The sequence below is a fragment of the Pyxicephalus adspersus genome, chromosome 5 (assembly GCF_032062135.1).
Source record: "Pyxicephalus adspersus chromosome 5, UCB_Pads_2.0, whole genome shotgun sequence".
NCBI lineage: Eukaryota > Metazoa > Chordata > Amphibia > Anura > Pyxicephalidae > Pyxicephalus > Pyxicephalus adspersus.
Genome location: NC_092862.1, coordinates 84,231,717 through 84,248,321, shown reverse-complemented (window position 1 = coordinate 84,248,321; position 16,605 = coordinate 84,231,717). Strand labels below are relative to the sequence as shown.

Below are 16,605 nucleotides of genomic sequence, written 5' to 3'. Positions count from 1 at the left end.
GTTGTGATCTTTGTTATAAGAGCATCCATGAAAGTGTTGTAATGATGCCATGGTGATGAAAGGTGATAGCCACACGTGTCTCCCACTTCCACCTATATTTTTGTTTCCCTGCACCTCTTAATTCTGGACAAATTGGGGTTTTAAAAACAATATAATTTTATTATTCTTTAAATACAATAACCATTACTTTAAAAGCAATAATAAGATTCTGTTACAAATTGACATGATAGTGGACTGTATAAACACTATGTAGGAAAGTGATAGGTTTTTGCAGACTTGTGCATAGCTCTTAAGAGAGCGGGGTCTTATCCCGACACATTTCACCCAAATAGGCTTCCTCAGGCGATACAAAGACCCTAGGACTGTAATAATATTTAATTAGATATCATAGTTTGCAAAAATAAAAACCATATAGTTATGAAATAAAGTATAAGCATGGTAATTTGCACATATAATCCACAATGAATCCATACAAAATTCATGATATCATTTAGGTGCAAATAAAAATATACTCCAGGATATAATGACCCCTGCAACAATCAGGATGTTCAAAGGTTAAGTGATGATGATAAAAATACTTAGACTTACTATGATATAGTGTTAGATTCAAGCTAGTTCAATTATGATTGATATAACAATCGCATAGCCGTTTAAATGCTCTGAGAGAAAAGGAATAATATGTATATTACACACATCCCAACTATCGCACTCGAATAGAAAGGATATGTTTTTGGATAAATCATATGTTCATAAAAAGATCTTACTTTCGTCTTTAAAGAGAAGACTTAGTGGTGTGTTAGTTCCTTATGTTTTATATTTTTGGGAGTGTTAGTGTAGGATAAATCTAATGGATACAATGATACTAATAATTAGTTAGGTAATGATAACTTAAGGTAATGATAAGACAAAAAATAATAGGCATAAAAGAATGAAGAAATAATTTTAAGGGAATTTTGGGGGATTGTTATGAATAGCTTAATATAGGTTGATAACAAAGTATACTTACAAGTCGATAAATTAGGTGTGATTCAGTTTCAAATATTTGTGAAAAGATTCATTGTTGACCTAGCAATATCTCCGTAAAAGAATGTAATATATGAAATTAGCTTTACTTGTACTAGACACATAAAGGTTCTCAATGTGTTGTAATATGTAATAAGTAAAAGCAACCACAAGATGACGTACCCTGATCAAATATGATAACAATTATCAATGAGTAACTGGTGAAAGCGTGAAAAGCTGTCTATGGAAACAGCATGAGACGGAAGAATAAAACAGAAAAAAGTTTCAGTGCATCCATTCCTGTAATAAAAGAAGCATAGAACCAAAATATATTACGTCCATGTATTCTTTTAAAAACAGATAGGAGAGAGAGGAAAAACAAACAAAGAATAATGTAGAGGAAAATGATGAAGAAGGGATTACTGACTGAGTGGTTTGTCTGGAGAGACTTGACCAGCGGCAGCTGTCCGAAAGGAGGACCGACGCTGCCGCTGTTCCAGCCTTAAATGAGAAGTTGCTGATTAGGAAAGTCAAACCCACTGAGCGTGCATGGTTGTCACGTGCAGTGAGCTGGTTAGGTAGGATTGTAAGAGCATGTGACTTCCACCCTCCAGCATGTACACATTTCGATATGGGCAGGAAATGATAGAGAATAGCTTCTGCCCTGAAGTGGGAGGTGATTATTAGGAGGAACCATCATCTGTTCACAACATATGTAGAGAGCATTTAATATAGATTGTTTGTTGCATTCTGATGAAGCTACTAAGGAAGAATAAAAGATGATATGTATTTCTAATTAGATATTGCAGCAATTCTTATGGATGTATCTAGACTTTTATAGAATTCGTTTTAATAAAGAAAGATTGAGTCTTTATATATAATGTAAATATATGTAGTGTGTGGATTATGATTGCTCTACAGTTGGTTGAGTTTTTAATATGCAAAAGAGAAAAGAAAGTTAGGGTAGTGTGATAATGATATAATTATATAACAGTTTACAACAGTTTAGATAGAAATTAGTAAGTTAAATAGTATACTAGATAAGCCCAAGTATTTATCCTGGTTACTACAGAGATCTCTGAATGACCGCACACAGATTTAAAACATAAACATATAAAAATTCATCCAACAATTTTACAAGGAATAATAATGTAAATTTTTTACATATGTTTCCTAGAGCCTTGTGTGTGTGTGTGTGTGTGTGTGTGTGTATATATATGTATGTATGTATGGGACAGTGTCTAGACCCTATTCACTGTTTTTTCTGCATCATGTGGCACTGGCTTCAGAGCAGATTCACAATCAAGATAGATGATTTTTGACTAAGTCTTCTTCCAAAACCCAGCAACTTTATTCTTACAGCAGTAGCAGTCCAAGTGATGGTCTTTTGGCTCACGCCAAACCATAGGCACTACAAAAGGCATTTTATTCCTTTTCCCATTCAACCATTGTGTTAGGCCAACGTAACACACCTGACAGCAGATATGAGGTGCCCAGCTTTTATCCTGATCTCCAATTTCACATCCAAAGTAAAATTTTAAAGCAAATCTCACCCTCTTGGTTAGGTTCTTGCAATAATCACATGGGGCATATTTGCCACAAATGTAGCAAAAATTGTCCAGTTTATTAACACAGTTGCGCCTACTCATCCTTTCCTCAAAACAGACTCACTATGGCCTAGCTGTACTATCCAATAGGACGGTTTCACACTAGAGACAAGCCCTAGGTTCATCTCACTTTATATACCTATTTCTGACGTCAGGTCACTGACTTTCCCCGACATGCCCAGTCGCTGCTGGAACATGCATGCCACCAGGGGACAGGATTCAGCTGAGGTGGCAGCAGGCATAGTGGTAGCTACAACTGTTATAATGTTCCTATGTAAAAATACATTACCCATTTACTGACCATTTGAACAGCTATAGCACGCCTATAGCGCTATAGCACATACATAAATCTGTACATGATAGGCAAATTCTGAGTTCAGATTTGGAATCAGCATATCATGTAAATAGGGTGTTATTCCCAGTAGCAAAATCGTTGTTGTGCAGTGTAATTCACAATTCGTAACAACCATGTATCGGTAGAAGAGACTGAAAAACTAAGGGTTTCAGCTGTTTTGTTCAATGCTAAAGCTCCTCCTTCCAATATACCCTCCAAAGTTAAGTTAAGCTATTTACTTAGTAGGGTTCCTAGCATTACCATCCTGCATATGAATACATCCATTTGCCATTGTACAAATTTGCCATCCAATTTGCTGTTACAAGAAAAGTTTGATCAACTGTCTACAACAGTTGGGAAAGGTAAGTGCCCTTGATCAGACCATTCATCACCATCTCTATTCAGGGGAAACTACACCTTGCTCGTATGGACCCCCAAGATACACAAGGAAGGTGTCCCTCATGACCAATCATCAGTAACATCAACTCTGTAATGGATAGTATTGGTAAATTATCTGGCTACTATAATCACCCTTAGTTGGTAACAACATTGCACACCATAGTCAAAACGCCAAAGAATTTGCTAGCAAGGTACAAAAAATTGAAATTTGAGCCAGGAGAGGCAGTGGTGTGCAATGTTGCTCTCTTTATCAATTCTAAACCAATTGCAGAAGCTATTGAGACTGTAGAAAACATAAAGAACAAGGTGACACTCTTGACAGTCAAACAGCTCAAGCCTGACAAAGTATGTTCCTTGCTGGAGCTTTGTCTTAACAACACCTTTTTTAAGTACAAAGATATTGTCTTCAGACTAAAAAGTGTCTGTGTTATGGGATCACAGATATTTTCTTTTGTAGCTAACTTTAATTTGAAAGAGGTAGAGAAGGGAGCATTAAACTCTTTTAGGAGAATAACGGTTATTAGTTCAAGTATGTGGGTCAACATTAGAACATCGGAGAGGCAAGCTTTTAAACAAAGACAAATTAAATAGGCAAACACATCAAATTTGGATCACTCATTAAAAGAAAATATCTTCAGTTTCTCAAAAAACAATGACTGCAACCTCTTTGCTAACTTTCAGGTCTTAGATTTATTTGCCCACAGGATACCCATGTGCTGCAAGGGGTGTTTGGTCTGTGGATCATTGCTCTTCAACCATAGCTCTTCATGATGAGCCATATCAAAAAATCATCTCTAAGATGCTTTTGTTGCAAAAATAAGTCACTTGGTTGTTATCTTCTGTACACCCTACTGGTTAAGTAATATTATCCAACAGTTTGCAGTTATATCTCTTGTCCCAGCAACTGATTTAACAATTTTTTTTTTTTTTTTTGATCTGACAAAATAGTTGTAAACTTGTCCATGACATCGCTTCGTCACAATGTTTGTGTTATAATCCTAAAAACAGGTACTTTGCAATATAACCGTCTTTCTAGCTACAACGTCAAACACTCACACACAACATGTCAAAGATTTTGGGTTGTAGATCTGGCCAAGAACTCGACTTCCCGTTTATACGTTGGAAATTTACAGATTCATTTTAAGGCTGAGATATTTCAGTGCGTGTTGTGCCTGCACCATAATTTGTATACACTCTGTTTTGGTGGCTTTGAACATGCCAAGCAGGGTATAGTACAACTTGATGCCCTCTAGTGTCTGGATGCAGTTACTGGGAGCTGTGTCCAGCAAAGAAAATTCTATTGCAAATCCAGTTATAAGTCACTACAAACCTAATAAAAGTAAGATGGACAGAATACCTGTTTCAGGAGGTGTTTGTACAATTTCTCTCTTCTCTAGATTGAACTGATGGGGGGGGGGGGAATCAGTTAGTTGTGGCCAATGATCAAAGAAGAAAGAACAGTAGTTGCTAGATTACATTTCCTTTCCTTCGATAGTATAGAAAACATGGGAAGGTGGTTTGGCTGAAGCTCAGTTGCACACTTTTTTTTTATGCGTGTGTCTGAAAGGGGTGTTTATCAGAATGTACGCCTTTTTTTTACATCTGTTGGAAAGTTGTGGCTGTTGGTGAGGTTGGAACTTGAAAGTGGTTATGTTAAGACTTGCATTGGTTTGTGGTTCCAGTGTTCAAAAAAATCTGATTGAATAATTCTAATAAAAATTCCCCAAAGATCATAGGTTACTTATTGGATGGGGGGGGGGGGGGAGTTGGCATAGAATGCTATAAACAACAAGTTTTTTGCAGTAAATGTGTCAATGTGTAAAACTACATGAGAGGAAATACAGAAAATGTGTGAACAATACATGAGGTTCATTGATATCTTATCCAAAGTTCAGGTAAGGCAAGTGTAAGGCTTACAGGATCCCATGGTGAGTATGATCATGTATGTAGTTGGTCTGTTTTACTGTCATTTCATTTCATCTTTCTCTGGCAGTCTTAACTAGCTGGCTCATCTTCTCTGCATCAACAAACATGGGATTACACCCCAATTAAATAAAACACAATTATAAAATACATTTCAGCAAAAGATATTACCACAAATATTGTAGGTAATACTTAGGCCACGGCCCCTTAATTTGGTTTAAAATAAATTGAACCTATTATTAAACCAGAATTTTTACAGAGTGTAAACATAAAACACTTTTAACCCTTTAAAAAACAAAACCCTTAGTCAATAGTGCTCAAGCGTAATTTATAAGCAACCATTAGTAAATATCTTTAAGCATAACCAAATACTGACCACCCGCATGTTGGTGACATTACCCTATAAGGATGGCTGCGACAAAAGGGAATAGGTATCTGAAGCAGATTATGCTGGTAAATTGTGGTAAAAGATGACAGGAAAGCCAGCTTTTGCAGTCCAGCATTATATACAGAACTAATGTTCCCATTCTCAAGCTTAAAGCTGCAAACTAGATTTATGTACTTTGTCAACTTTGGTTCTCAGCAAGAACTCATGATTGCAATTGTACAGCACTTTTGTTCTATGTTTTTAAATGTAACAATTTAAAGTTTGCAAATTTAACAAATAGCTTTTTCAAGCTTTTTTTTTTTTTTTCTTTTTCCTCAATACGAAGAAATAACTTTTCTGCCAATATCTGTTTTTGTATGTAATGTTTTCTTTCAGTTTAGATGTTGTGACATTTGGGGGTATACATGATTTTTGAAAGCATTGAATACTGTAAGTATCTTGTATTTATTCTTTAGGTGTGGACATTGTAAGAAGCTTGCTCCTGAATATGAGAAAGCTGCACAAGAATTAAGCAAGCACACACCAGCTATACCTTTGGCAAAGGTTGATGCTACAGCTGAAACCGAGCTTGCAAGGAGATATGAGGTTACTGGCTACCCCACCCTGAAGATTTTTCGTAAGGGCAAAGCATTTGATTACAATGGGCCCAGAGAAAAATATGGTAAATATTGCACATTTGTTGCAGAAACTTCAATTTACAATAGAAGTTTTTTTATATACCTATTTCTGACGTCAGGTCACTGACTTTCCCCGACATGCCCAGTCGCCGCTGGAACATGCATGCCACCAGGGGACAGGATTCAGCTGAGGTGGCAGCAGGCATAGTGGTAGCTACAACTGTTATAATGTTCCTATGTAAAAATACATTACCCATTTACTGACCATTTGAACAGCTATAGCACGCCTATAGCGCTATAGCACATACATAAATCTGTACATGATAGGCAAATTCTGAGTTCAGATTTGGAATCAGCATATCATGTAAATAGGGTGTTATTCCCAGTAGCAAAATCGTTGTTGTGCAGTGTAATTCACAATTCGTAACAACCATGTATCGGTAGAAGAGACTGAAAAACTAAGGGTTTCAGCTGTTTTGTTCAATGCTAAAGCTCCTCCTTCCAATATACCCTCCAAAGTTAAGTTAAGCTATTTACTTAGTAGGGTTCCTAGCATTACCATCCTGCATATGAATCCATCCATTTGCCATTGTACAAATTTGCCATCCAATTTGCTATACTTATGCCATCCCAAAAAAAGAACAAAACATTGTTGCTAATTAGGGCAACAGAAAAAGAAAATGCTTTTAGTGTGGGGGAGGGGGATATTTGCATCCTGGGGCACCTTTTATAATTTTAATGTTATTTTGTGTTTATGTAAACTTTTACTACAGAGATTCAGCAAAGCTGATATCGCCTACAATTTCTGTTATCCCCTATGATGCAAGGTAGGTAGTGTGAGCATGAGGACACACTCCTCTGCACAGTGCTCCAGTGAATGGCAATGTATAGACCAAGTTTGTGGTTTTGATTGAAGCAATGTGTAAAGGGTATATATGTGAGTAAAAAATTAATACCTCTAAAATATCAATAGATGCGGTAAACGGATATGGTAAAAGCAGTCCCTTTACCTTAGAAGCCAGTTAGCTTAATTTTGAGTAGTTTCTTGGTAGATTTCCAGTGTGCTTTGGATAATTGTTTTTGTTAAACATTTATTTCCTGTTCCTGACTGTTTAAAGCGGACCTAAACTAAAATTTTTACTTTACATAAAAGGGTAGGCAACCCTTTTATGCAATGCAAAAATGTTGTTTTTTTTTCCCTGAAACACTTTTTGAAAAAAGGGAAAAAAAAAAGTGAAGCCCCTCCCATTTTGTCTTGATCGCTGTGGAACAGAGCCTCCTGGGTCATACATCGCAGGAGGCTCCCGGCTGCTCCTTCTGTGCATGTCGAGTCTCGGGCATGTGAAGGCACATTTTATTACATTGATGGGAGATAATGCAGTGAGATTTGTATACCCCCCCAGGTACAACAGGCTACGTCACCCGATTTATTTATCTTTTTTGTTCCCATTTAAGCTTTTGGAAAAATGGAGGCTGCTTTGCCAAAGGATTTGACTTCCTTTATTTATTTAAATCCTATAATATAAATTAGAATAAATTCTTACCTTGTAAAGCAAGATATAGCTGTTTTTTTTGTGTCAATCAGCTTTATTGAATTTTTCAAAGAATAATAAACAAACATACATAGCAAACATTAAAACATAAAACACAGAAATCTTATTAACCCGTAACGGCTTTGGCTTCGTTCGAGCATAAAATACACATCCTAGATACAGCGTATACTCTGATAAACATAGTAATAATTTGTCAAAGCCCTCATAAGTCAGAATAAGATAAATCAACACAAATATACAGAAATAATATAAATACTCATAGAAGCAAGAAACATAAATAGTGCTCTAACAATCTTAAGCCGGCTATATCGCTATACCTTTGCGTAAACATCTGTTAACAAAAAAAAAAAACAATAATAAAGAGAACAAAGCAGCCCAAGGGGGGAGGGTTGGGAAGGGAAGGGGAAAAGAAAATGTGCACCACACAAGGTTGGAGAAAGTATGAAAGAAACCCTTAATACAAAGATAGCACCCTAGCAAATATACGAGAACATTAAAAAAAGATACATTTGTAGTCGGGGAGATTCTTTAAACCAATCCCATGTGAACCAAACTATTTTAAATTGTTTCATTCTGTCGTCATCTTCCGCCACCAGCATTTCCATATGGCGGATTTTCTCAAGTTCGGATACCCATTCAGCTATAGAAGGAGCAACAGGCCGCCTCCACAATCTCGGGATAAGAACCCTAGCTGCGGTAAGAAAATGCCGTAGGGCACCTCTTTTAATGCTTTTAGGCGAGCCCGGGATCATAGATAAAAGAGCCACATTAGGGGTGTTGGGTACGGTAGAACCAGAGCAGTCATTAAATATCTGAATAATCACATCCCAGAAACCGGATATCTTTGAGCATTCCCACCAAATATGAAGCATTGTCCCCCTATGCGACAGGCATCGCCAACAGCGATCCGAGTTTGTGGGAGAAATTCTATGCAGATCCACAGTACAACAATACCACCTAGACAAGATTTTATAGTTAACCTCCTGGGCTTTACACGTCAATGCCAGCTTGTGTGTGAGGGTAAACGATGTTTCCCAGTCGTCTCCAGTTATGAGACCAGTCAATTCTCTCTCCCAATATCTGGTCTATATAGGGGCTATAGACTCAGGATTTTGTGTGAGTAGCTCATATAGCCTTGAAACAATATGGGGAGGGCGAACAGGTGAGCTAACTAACTGCTCAAATTCCATCAAATTCCTGTGTAGTAAGGATGGGTCAGCAAAAGAAGCCACAAAGGACGTTAATTGCTTGTACAAAAGCCAGGATAGCAGCTTACTTCTGTATGAAAGGTCTAGGGAGGATACAGGGGGGACCCGTTCATTATGAACTATATCCTTTAGGTGACGGTGTTCAGAGGCAGACCAAGATAAGAATTTGGCAGCCCTCCATTCCAGGGGAAATGCTGGGTTATCAAACAATGGCGTCATGGGCCCCGGTCTCGTAGACAATTTGCCCGATCTAAGGAGAATATCCCAAATACGTAATAAGTCCATAGTAAGTGAAGGTATGGGGGAAGTCAGCTGTAATAACGACCGGTCCACCCATGGCAGAGACCAGAGACTCACCGGGGACAAAAGTTCTCCCAGCAGCACCCATTCTTTCAACTCCCGACTGTAAAACCAGTCTGTCAGGCGCACTAAGACCGATGCCCTATAGTAGGAGACAATATCAGGGGCCCCCACTCCTCCTCTACGTTTGGATTTAACCAATATACCGAATGCCAATCTGGGGCGCTTCTTATTCCATAGGAATTTTAAGAACAACCTATGTATTTTACGCAAATATGCAGTTGGTAAAAATATGGGAACCGTTTGGAATATATATAGCAATCTGGGGACGATATCCATTTTTAGAGTATTTATGCGAGCGAACCAGGAAATAGGCAGGGAGTCATATTTCTGAAGGTCGCATTGAATTTTACTATATGCATGGGAATAATTAAGGGAAAACAAAGCAGAAGGGTCCGAGGGTATCATTATACCCAAATACTTAATGGCAGTAGGACAAATCCGAAAGGACATAATATTGTGTATAATAGACATTTGATTTGAGTTTAAGGTAACATTTTAGAAGTTCGGATTTGGAGTAGTTTACCTTGAAATTGCTGAGTAATCCGAATTCGTCAAATTCCTTCAATACTGAAGGTATCGTGACATGAGGGGACGTTATATAAAGCAGAAGATCATCTGCATATAAGGAGAGTTTATAATGGGTATCACCTATCTTGATCCCTTTAACATCCGGATTGCGACGCAAGGCCACAGCCAAATGTTCCATAACTAGGGCGTAAAGCAATGGGGAAAGGGGACACCCCTGCCTCGTACCGTTCTTGATTTGAAAAGAATCAGAAAGGGTGCCATTAACCCGTACCCGGGCCCTGGGCGAGGAATACAATGCAGCAATTCTAGAGACCATATTGGGGCCCAGGCCTACCTGACGTAATGTCGAATACATAAACTCCCAACAAACCCTATCAAAGGCTTTTTCAGCGTCTATAGACAGTAGGCACATAGGAGTACCTGTAGACTTAGCAAACTGGGTCAGCAGGATAGTTTTAATAGTATTGTCCCTTCCATATATAAACCCAGTTTGATCCAGATGAATCAATGAGGGCATATAAGGAGATAGCCTATTGGCAATCAATTTAGAAAAAAATTTTGCATCAACATTATTCAACGATATGGGTCTATAATTAGAGCAAACCGTATGGTCTTTGCCAGGCTTAGGAAGGACCGTAATATGAGCTTCCAAACTCTGTGGAGGAAACGGCATATCGACGGAGATGGAAGAAAACACCTTAGTCATAAAAGGAGCAAGATTAAGGGCATGAGGTTTATAAAACCATGGAGTAAAGCCATCAGGGCCAGGGCTTTTCCCAGTCGGTGTAGCACGTAAAACGGCTGAGACCTCCTCCTCGGAAAACGGGGTCTCCAGTTGTGATATCACCTCTGAATCTAACGTCTGAAGGGCTGTTTTGGTTATATAGTCTTGCAGAGAGGATGGACTTGCATGGGCAGGACAGATTTGATAGAGATCGGCATAATAGTGATGAAAAGTCTGCAAGATCTCCTTAGGGATGGATGTCAAGCCGCCCTTAGCAGTCTGGATAGATGGAATATAAGTAGTGGAAGTGCGAGGGTGTCCCGTGCTAACAATCGGCCGCATTTATCCCCATACTGGTAAATTAATTTGTGGAAGCGATCCCGATGGCGTTGGTGTGCTAGGTCGTATAGCTTCAAAAGGTGAGTCCTAGCAGCAGTCAGTTCTAAAAATACAGCCGGGGCCATGTTTTGTTTATGTAGGCATTCCAAGGAGCGAATTTTATCACTAGTAAGTGTAATATCCTGCAATCTGATCCTTTTAAGCCGAGTTCCTTGTCGAATTAGGACCCCTCGAACCACCTCCTTCATAGCCTCCTATTGCAAAGGTAGGGGAGTGGGGTCTGAAACATGGTCCCCTATAAAATTGGTAATTGCTTCTAAAACTGCCTTAGCACAAATAGAGTCCTTGAACAGGGAATCATTACACCTCCAGGTCCATTCTCTAGGGCCCATTTGAGGAATCTGGAGTGAGAGGGATACTGAGGAATGATCGGACCAGGGACAAGATTCCATAGAAGTAACAGGATTCCAATCAAGGACAGAGTGGCTCGCCAATATATAACCAATGCGGGAATACATATTGTGTGGGTTGGAGTAAAAGGTATAATCTTTGGTGGTGGGATGCAGAGTGCGCCACATATCTGCTAGTCTAAGATCGTGTAGTCTAGAGCGAAGGGAGTTCAATTTGGAATAGGATATCCAAGTTTTCCCGGTGGAGGTATCAATCCGGGGATCCATAACACAATTCAGGTCGTCACCCACAATGATAGTTCCCTTGGCGAACCCCTTCAGGGTCGCCAAATACTGTGTAAGAGCCACAGTGGGTTGATGATTAGGGGCATAAAAAGAGGCCAGTGTAAGTTTCCTATCCCAAAGAGAAATTTTGAGGATCAGAAATCTGCCCTGTGAATCAGAGCTGGAGTCAAGTATCTGAACAGGCAACGTTTTGTGTAAAGCTATAGAGACCCCCTTAGCTAATGACTCAGGATTGGAGCTGTGACGCCAAACGGTATAAAAACGATTGCAAAGAGATTGAATTCTAGTGGATTGAAAATGGGTCTCCTGCAAATGTAAAATGTTCACTCTCGCTTTATGTTGAGCATATAGCACTTGAGAGCACTTGTTCGGGCTATTCAAACCCTTAACATTGAGGGTGCGGATTCTCAAAACTTGTGTTGTTTCTTTTATTGAGGACATCGAGGGAAGTGGGCCAGGGAAGGGGCACCAGACGGGCGAGGCGGGCTAAACCTCGACAGTGGGGTGAAAATCTAGAGCGGAATCCCAAAGATTCCAAATCACTGCCTGGTAAGGCAGTGGGCCTATGTGGGGGAAGTGTCTGTGCGCAGCGGGGGGAGGCAAACAGACAAACAACAAATATACCATTTGGTCCCACCTGGGGGAACCCACAAAACCAAGAATAACATACCATAAAATAAAGAATGAGCTATCCCTAGGCATTCGCCCAGAGTACTAAACAGTCCAATAATCAGAAAAACTAAAGTTTAGGGCATAAATCAAAGGACATCAACATAAAATAAACAGTTCGCTAAGTTCCTGCCAAAATAGTCTGAGGAAACAGGGATACAACATCCCAGGTCCCATAATCGGGCCAACTAGGGAGGCGAGAGTAGTATAACTCGTGCGCCCCCCAGTGGGTCCAAGACACAGTTAACCACAGAATCTAGAGGGCATTCAAAAGTAGCAATCCAACTAACAGCAGAATCTGCAGCAATAAACACTAGAGAAATAACGCTCAACATAGCTACCAATATATGGAAAGTCCCACCGTGGAGGAGAAACGTCTTGCACAGGAACATAAAGTCTCCCTTTAGAGGTGGGCCGTGCTCTCAACCAAACACAGCAAGTGGTAGAATACGTGGACATCAAAGGTAGCCCGATGATGCTTGGCAGCACAGGAACATAAAAACTCCATTCAAAGGCCGACTGTTCTCTCGGCCAGGCACAGCAGGTGATAAAACAGGTTGAGGACAGAGGTTGTCCGGTGGTGTTTAATAGCCTAAGAAACACAAAAGGTTAGGATGGCAGATAAAAATTCCAAGAACAATGATGGAGGTATCCTGAGATCCAATAAAAATTGTTGGCGATGTCGATTCAACTGGCTAGGTTGTGGAAGGAGGAGGGAAAGAAAGATGACCCGCGGAGGGGCTTGGAGAACTATCAGGCGGAGGTCGTGGAGAAGCTTGCGATGGCGCTGGTTTGCTGTTGAGGAGTGAAGTAGCTGTAGGCCAGTCAGGTAATATGATATCAGGAAGATGCAGATCCCCTACAATGTGAGGCAGATCAGATGGCTTGCGAAGAACAAGGGTTCTACCTCCCGATCTGATAATGAGATGGAAGGGAAATCCCCATCTATATGGGATGTTTCGTTCACGGAGAACTGTTAAAAGCGGTTTAAGAGCCCTGCGAAGATCCAAAGTATGTTTAGAGAGGTCCGGCAGCAATTGTATCTGTGCCCCAGCGTATTCAACATTTGGAGCTTCTCTGGCTTTTTTCATGATATCTTCCCTGGTTCTGAAAAAATGAATCCGACAGATAACATCTCTAGGGCGTTGCGGATTTGTGCTGCGTGGGCCCAGAGTTCTATGTATCCGATCTATCTCTATATTAACATCAGATGGAACAGCAAGAAGCTTAGCAAAAATAGAGTAGGCCGCTGTGGGCAATTCTGAATTCGGTATGGTTTCAGGTAGACCCCGTATACGTATGTTATTCCGCCTGTTGCGGTTTTCAGCATCATCATGTGGCAGATACAACATATTAATTTGCGCCTTGTGGCGTTCCAAAATAGCCGCATGGGATACTACTTGTGAAGAAAGATCAGCACATTGGGTTTGTAGAGGTGTGGTGACACTGGTAACTTGTTGAACGGACTCGTGCAAGGCGTTAAACTCTGCCTTGCAGCTCGCCTCCAAACGTCCTATACTGTATTCTTAATCCTGCCTGGTGGGTAAGGCACGTAAGTGGGCCTTCCAGTCCCACTCCTCTTCAGTATCTGTGTTGGCAGGGCTATGGCTTTCAGAAGCCTTGATTGTGTGCACCGCGCCGCCGGTGCCTGCCCGTCGGATGCTGCTGAAAATCCAGGCTCCGGCTTTGGAGCCTTGTCGCAGTTCCCCGTGGCCTCCCGCGGGGAAGAAGCCTGCAATGCTTTCGGAGGAGGGATCACCCCCTCTGGGGCGTTCCTTCTGTGTCCCCTTCATTTTGGAACCCATGGAGCCAGGTGAGAAGGCGCTTTAGCGCTGACACAATAGGAAACCCCCAGGCGGGATACGGAGCACAGGATACGTTAGATCGTTTCCAGCAACAAAAATTTTACATGTGTATCCATCCTTAGACTTTTAATTGACATGGGCCTAGGGAGCGCATGAAGCATAACTTTCCTTATTACCGGTCTGACTTTAATTTGGATCACTTGGTCCATTTTGTGTGAAGATATGCTGTCCATGCATTCATCTGACAGAATCTGGGAAACAAAGACCTATTTTTCCAGGTTATCAAGACTGCAGAGTGTCTAACTCCCAGAATAAAGTTACCATTTCAGTTTACCAGTCCTGGTGTATGCAGTAGTCCTTTTTAATTTTTTTTTTTTTTTTTTTTTTTATGGTACCTGATAATTTCTACAAATATTTTTTCCCCCCCAACTGTTCAACTGTGGAAGGATTTAAACTGTTTAAATTGTTGGTTTGGATCGTAGTCCGGTAGGCTTGTTGTTATGTGTATTCCTTCAACATGCTGCTGTCTCTCTATCTTGTTTCTGCACTGGAAAGAATAAGTATTGACCAAGCTCACTTGGTGATTTGGAGCACTTGCACTGCTATATCTTCCCAGCCTTTCAATCAGACTCAGACCAATGTTCTCTGCCAATGATGGCATTAGTTTCTAGCTGCACATGCTGTCTCTACATAACCTTTGACCTTTTGCCTGCCACCTGTACTGACCCCTGCCTAACTACATTTCTGTTTAACCTCAATGACTACTTTACCTTGCTATCGATGTGTTTGTCCTCTGGCTCTGGCCCTTTCTGAAATACTTGTAGGGAGAGTCTGTTTGGTAAAAAAACATTGACAAATATTTTATTATTTATCATAGGAACTGATAAAGGGCAATAGTTGCTGCAATGTGTAGGGTCTTTTCCTGACTAAATAGTTATTGAGACAGATTATCCATAAATTGTGGCCATGCTGTAAATGATTACAATTTTATACATGAACTGGCTCTGTAATTAGTTAAATAAGAATTTTTACCCTGCTTACCCTGCTTTGAGGTGATTGCTGCATCTGCTGGACCTGTCCCACACTAAGATGACGGATAGGTGGGGTAAAAAAAACAAAAGGAATTTGGAAATGGATAAAATTGATTTAAGTAAATAGGACCTTTAAACTACTAAGATACAATTAATGTTTGGATATCTATATGTTACACAGAATGCCAGGGGTGGGTCCTGAATAGTAAATAAATGTTTTGATTTGCTACATATATCTTTACAAGTGTAAAAATGTATACAAGACAGGCATGAACAAGCACTGATGAAAAACAATGATGACCTTATCAATACAGGCAAACAATGCTAAGCTTTTTGCATGCTTTAAACCTTCTGAACAATATTTTACACAATTATTGTTACTTAGCTTAACTTCAAACATTTCTGCTGCATCCCAGTCTCATCTCTGGGTCATCTCATTACTCTCTCCTTCCTGGGTCAGTCTAACTCTAACCTTGTCTCTCCTTGTCTTCCTTTGTCTCTATCTGTTTACATTATCCTACCAGCTTTACCCAGACCCCATTCCCTGTTACAAGTGGCCTGGCGGACCAGACCATTTACAAAGCAATGTGTGGCTAAACATTGAAATAAAATTAACTAAACTCCAACTAACTGATTTCATATTGGCTATAAAATGACCATAGCACTACAATATATTTTCCCCTCCTCCTCTTTGGGTCGTGGTCCTGTAAAGAGTTCAGTTACTGCAGAAGGAGTCCACGAAGTTTGGCTTGGCAACCTGCTGCTTCCAACTTAAATTATTATAGGGGTTAGACTAGGAGGGAAGGATCTGGGTAGGCTTTCCTATTCCACTGCAGTACAGACCATGATTTTGGACTGGCCTGGCAATTATGTCTATGGGCTGTCTGGTAGTGTGTGTGTTAGTCTCAGTGTGAGTGTAAAGCTGCGTACACACCTGCAATTTTTCTCGTTGGAAAGGATCTTTCACGATCCTTTCCAATGAGAAAAGACTGCACGATGCATGAACGATGCTGTACATACAGCACCGTTCATGCTCTATGGAGAGGGGAGGGGGAGAGCGACGGAGCGGCACCCTGCTGCGCGCTCTCCCCTTCCCTTTCATTAGGATCGGTCGTCGTCCATCGTCCGTGGATCCGGCAGGTCGGTCGTCGGACGATGGACGACGACCGACTGTACACACGGCAGATTTTCGCCCGATAATTGGCCGATACCGATTATCGGGCGAGAAAAATTTGCCGTGTGTACGCAGCTTAAGTCTGGAGGCAGCAGCATGAGGCAGCTCCCTGTTTCTAGGATACTAAATCTTCAGTTAGTTCAGGCTCATTTTAAACCTGGTAGCATTTAGTTTACCATGTGGCTCTAGCTTTAAAGCTAAAGTTTATTGTACATATAGTTTACCTTCCCTGGTTAGGAAATCAAC

The 16,605-nt window shown here is 40.4% G+C and overlaps 1 protein-coding gene across 1 annotated transcript in view; it reads left to right on the top strand.

Moving 5' to 3' along the window:
* PDIA4 (protein disulfide isomerase family A member 4) overlaps positions 1-16,605 on the top strand; it is a 57,965-nt gene that overhangs the window by 20,779 nt on the left and 20,581 nt on the right. Inside the window, exon 5 of the mRNA XM_072411971.1 lies at positions 6,109-6,314. Within this exon, the coding sequence (XP_072268072.1) occupies positions 6,109-6,314 (206 nt within the window). The remainder of the gene's footprint in view (positions 1-6,108; positions 6,315-16,605) is intronic.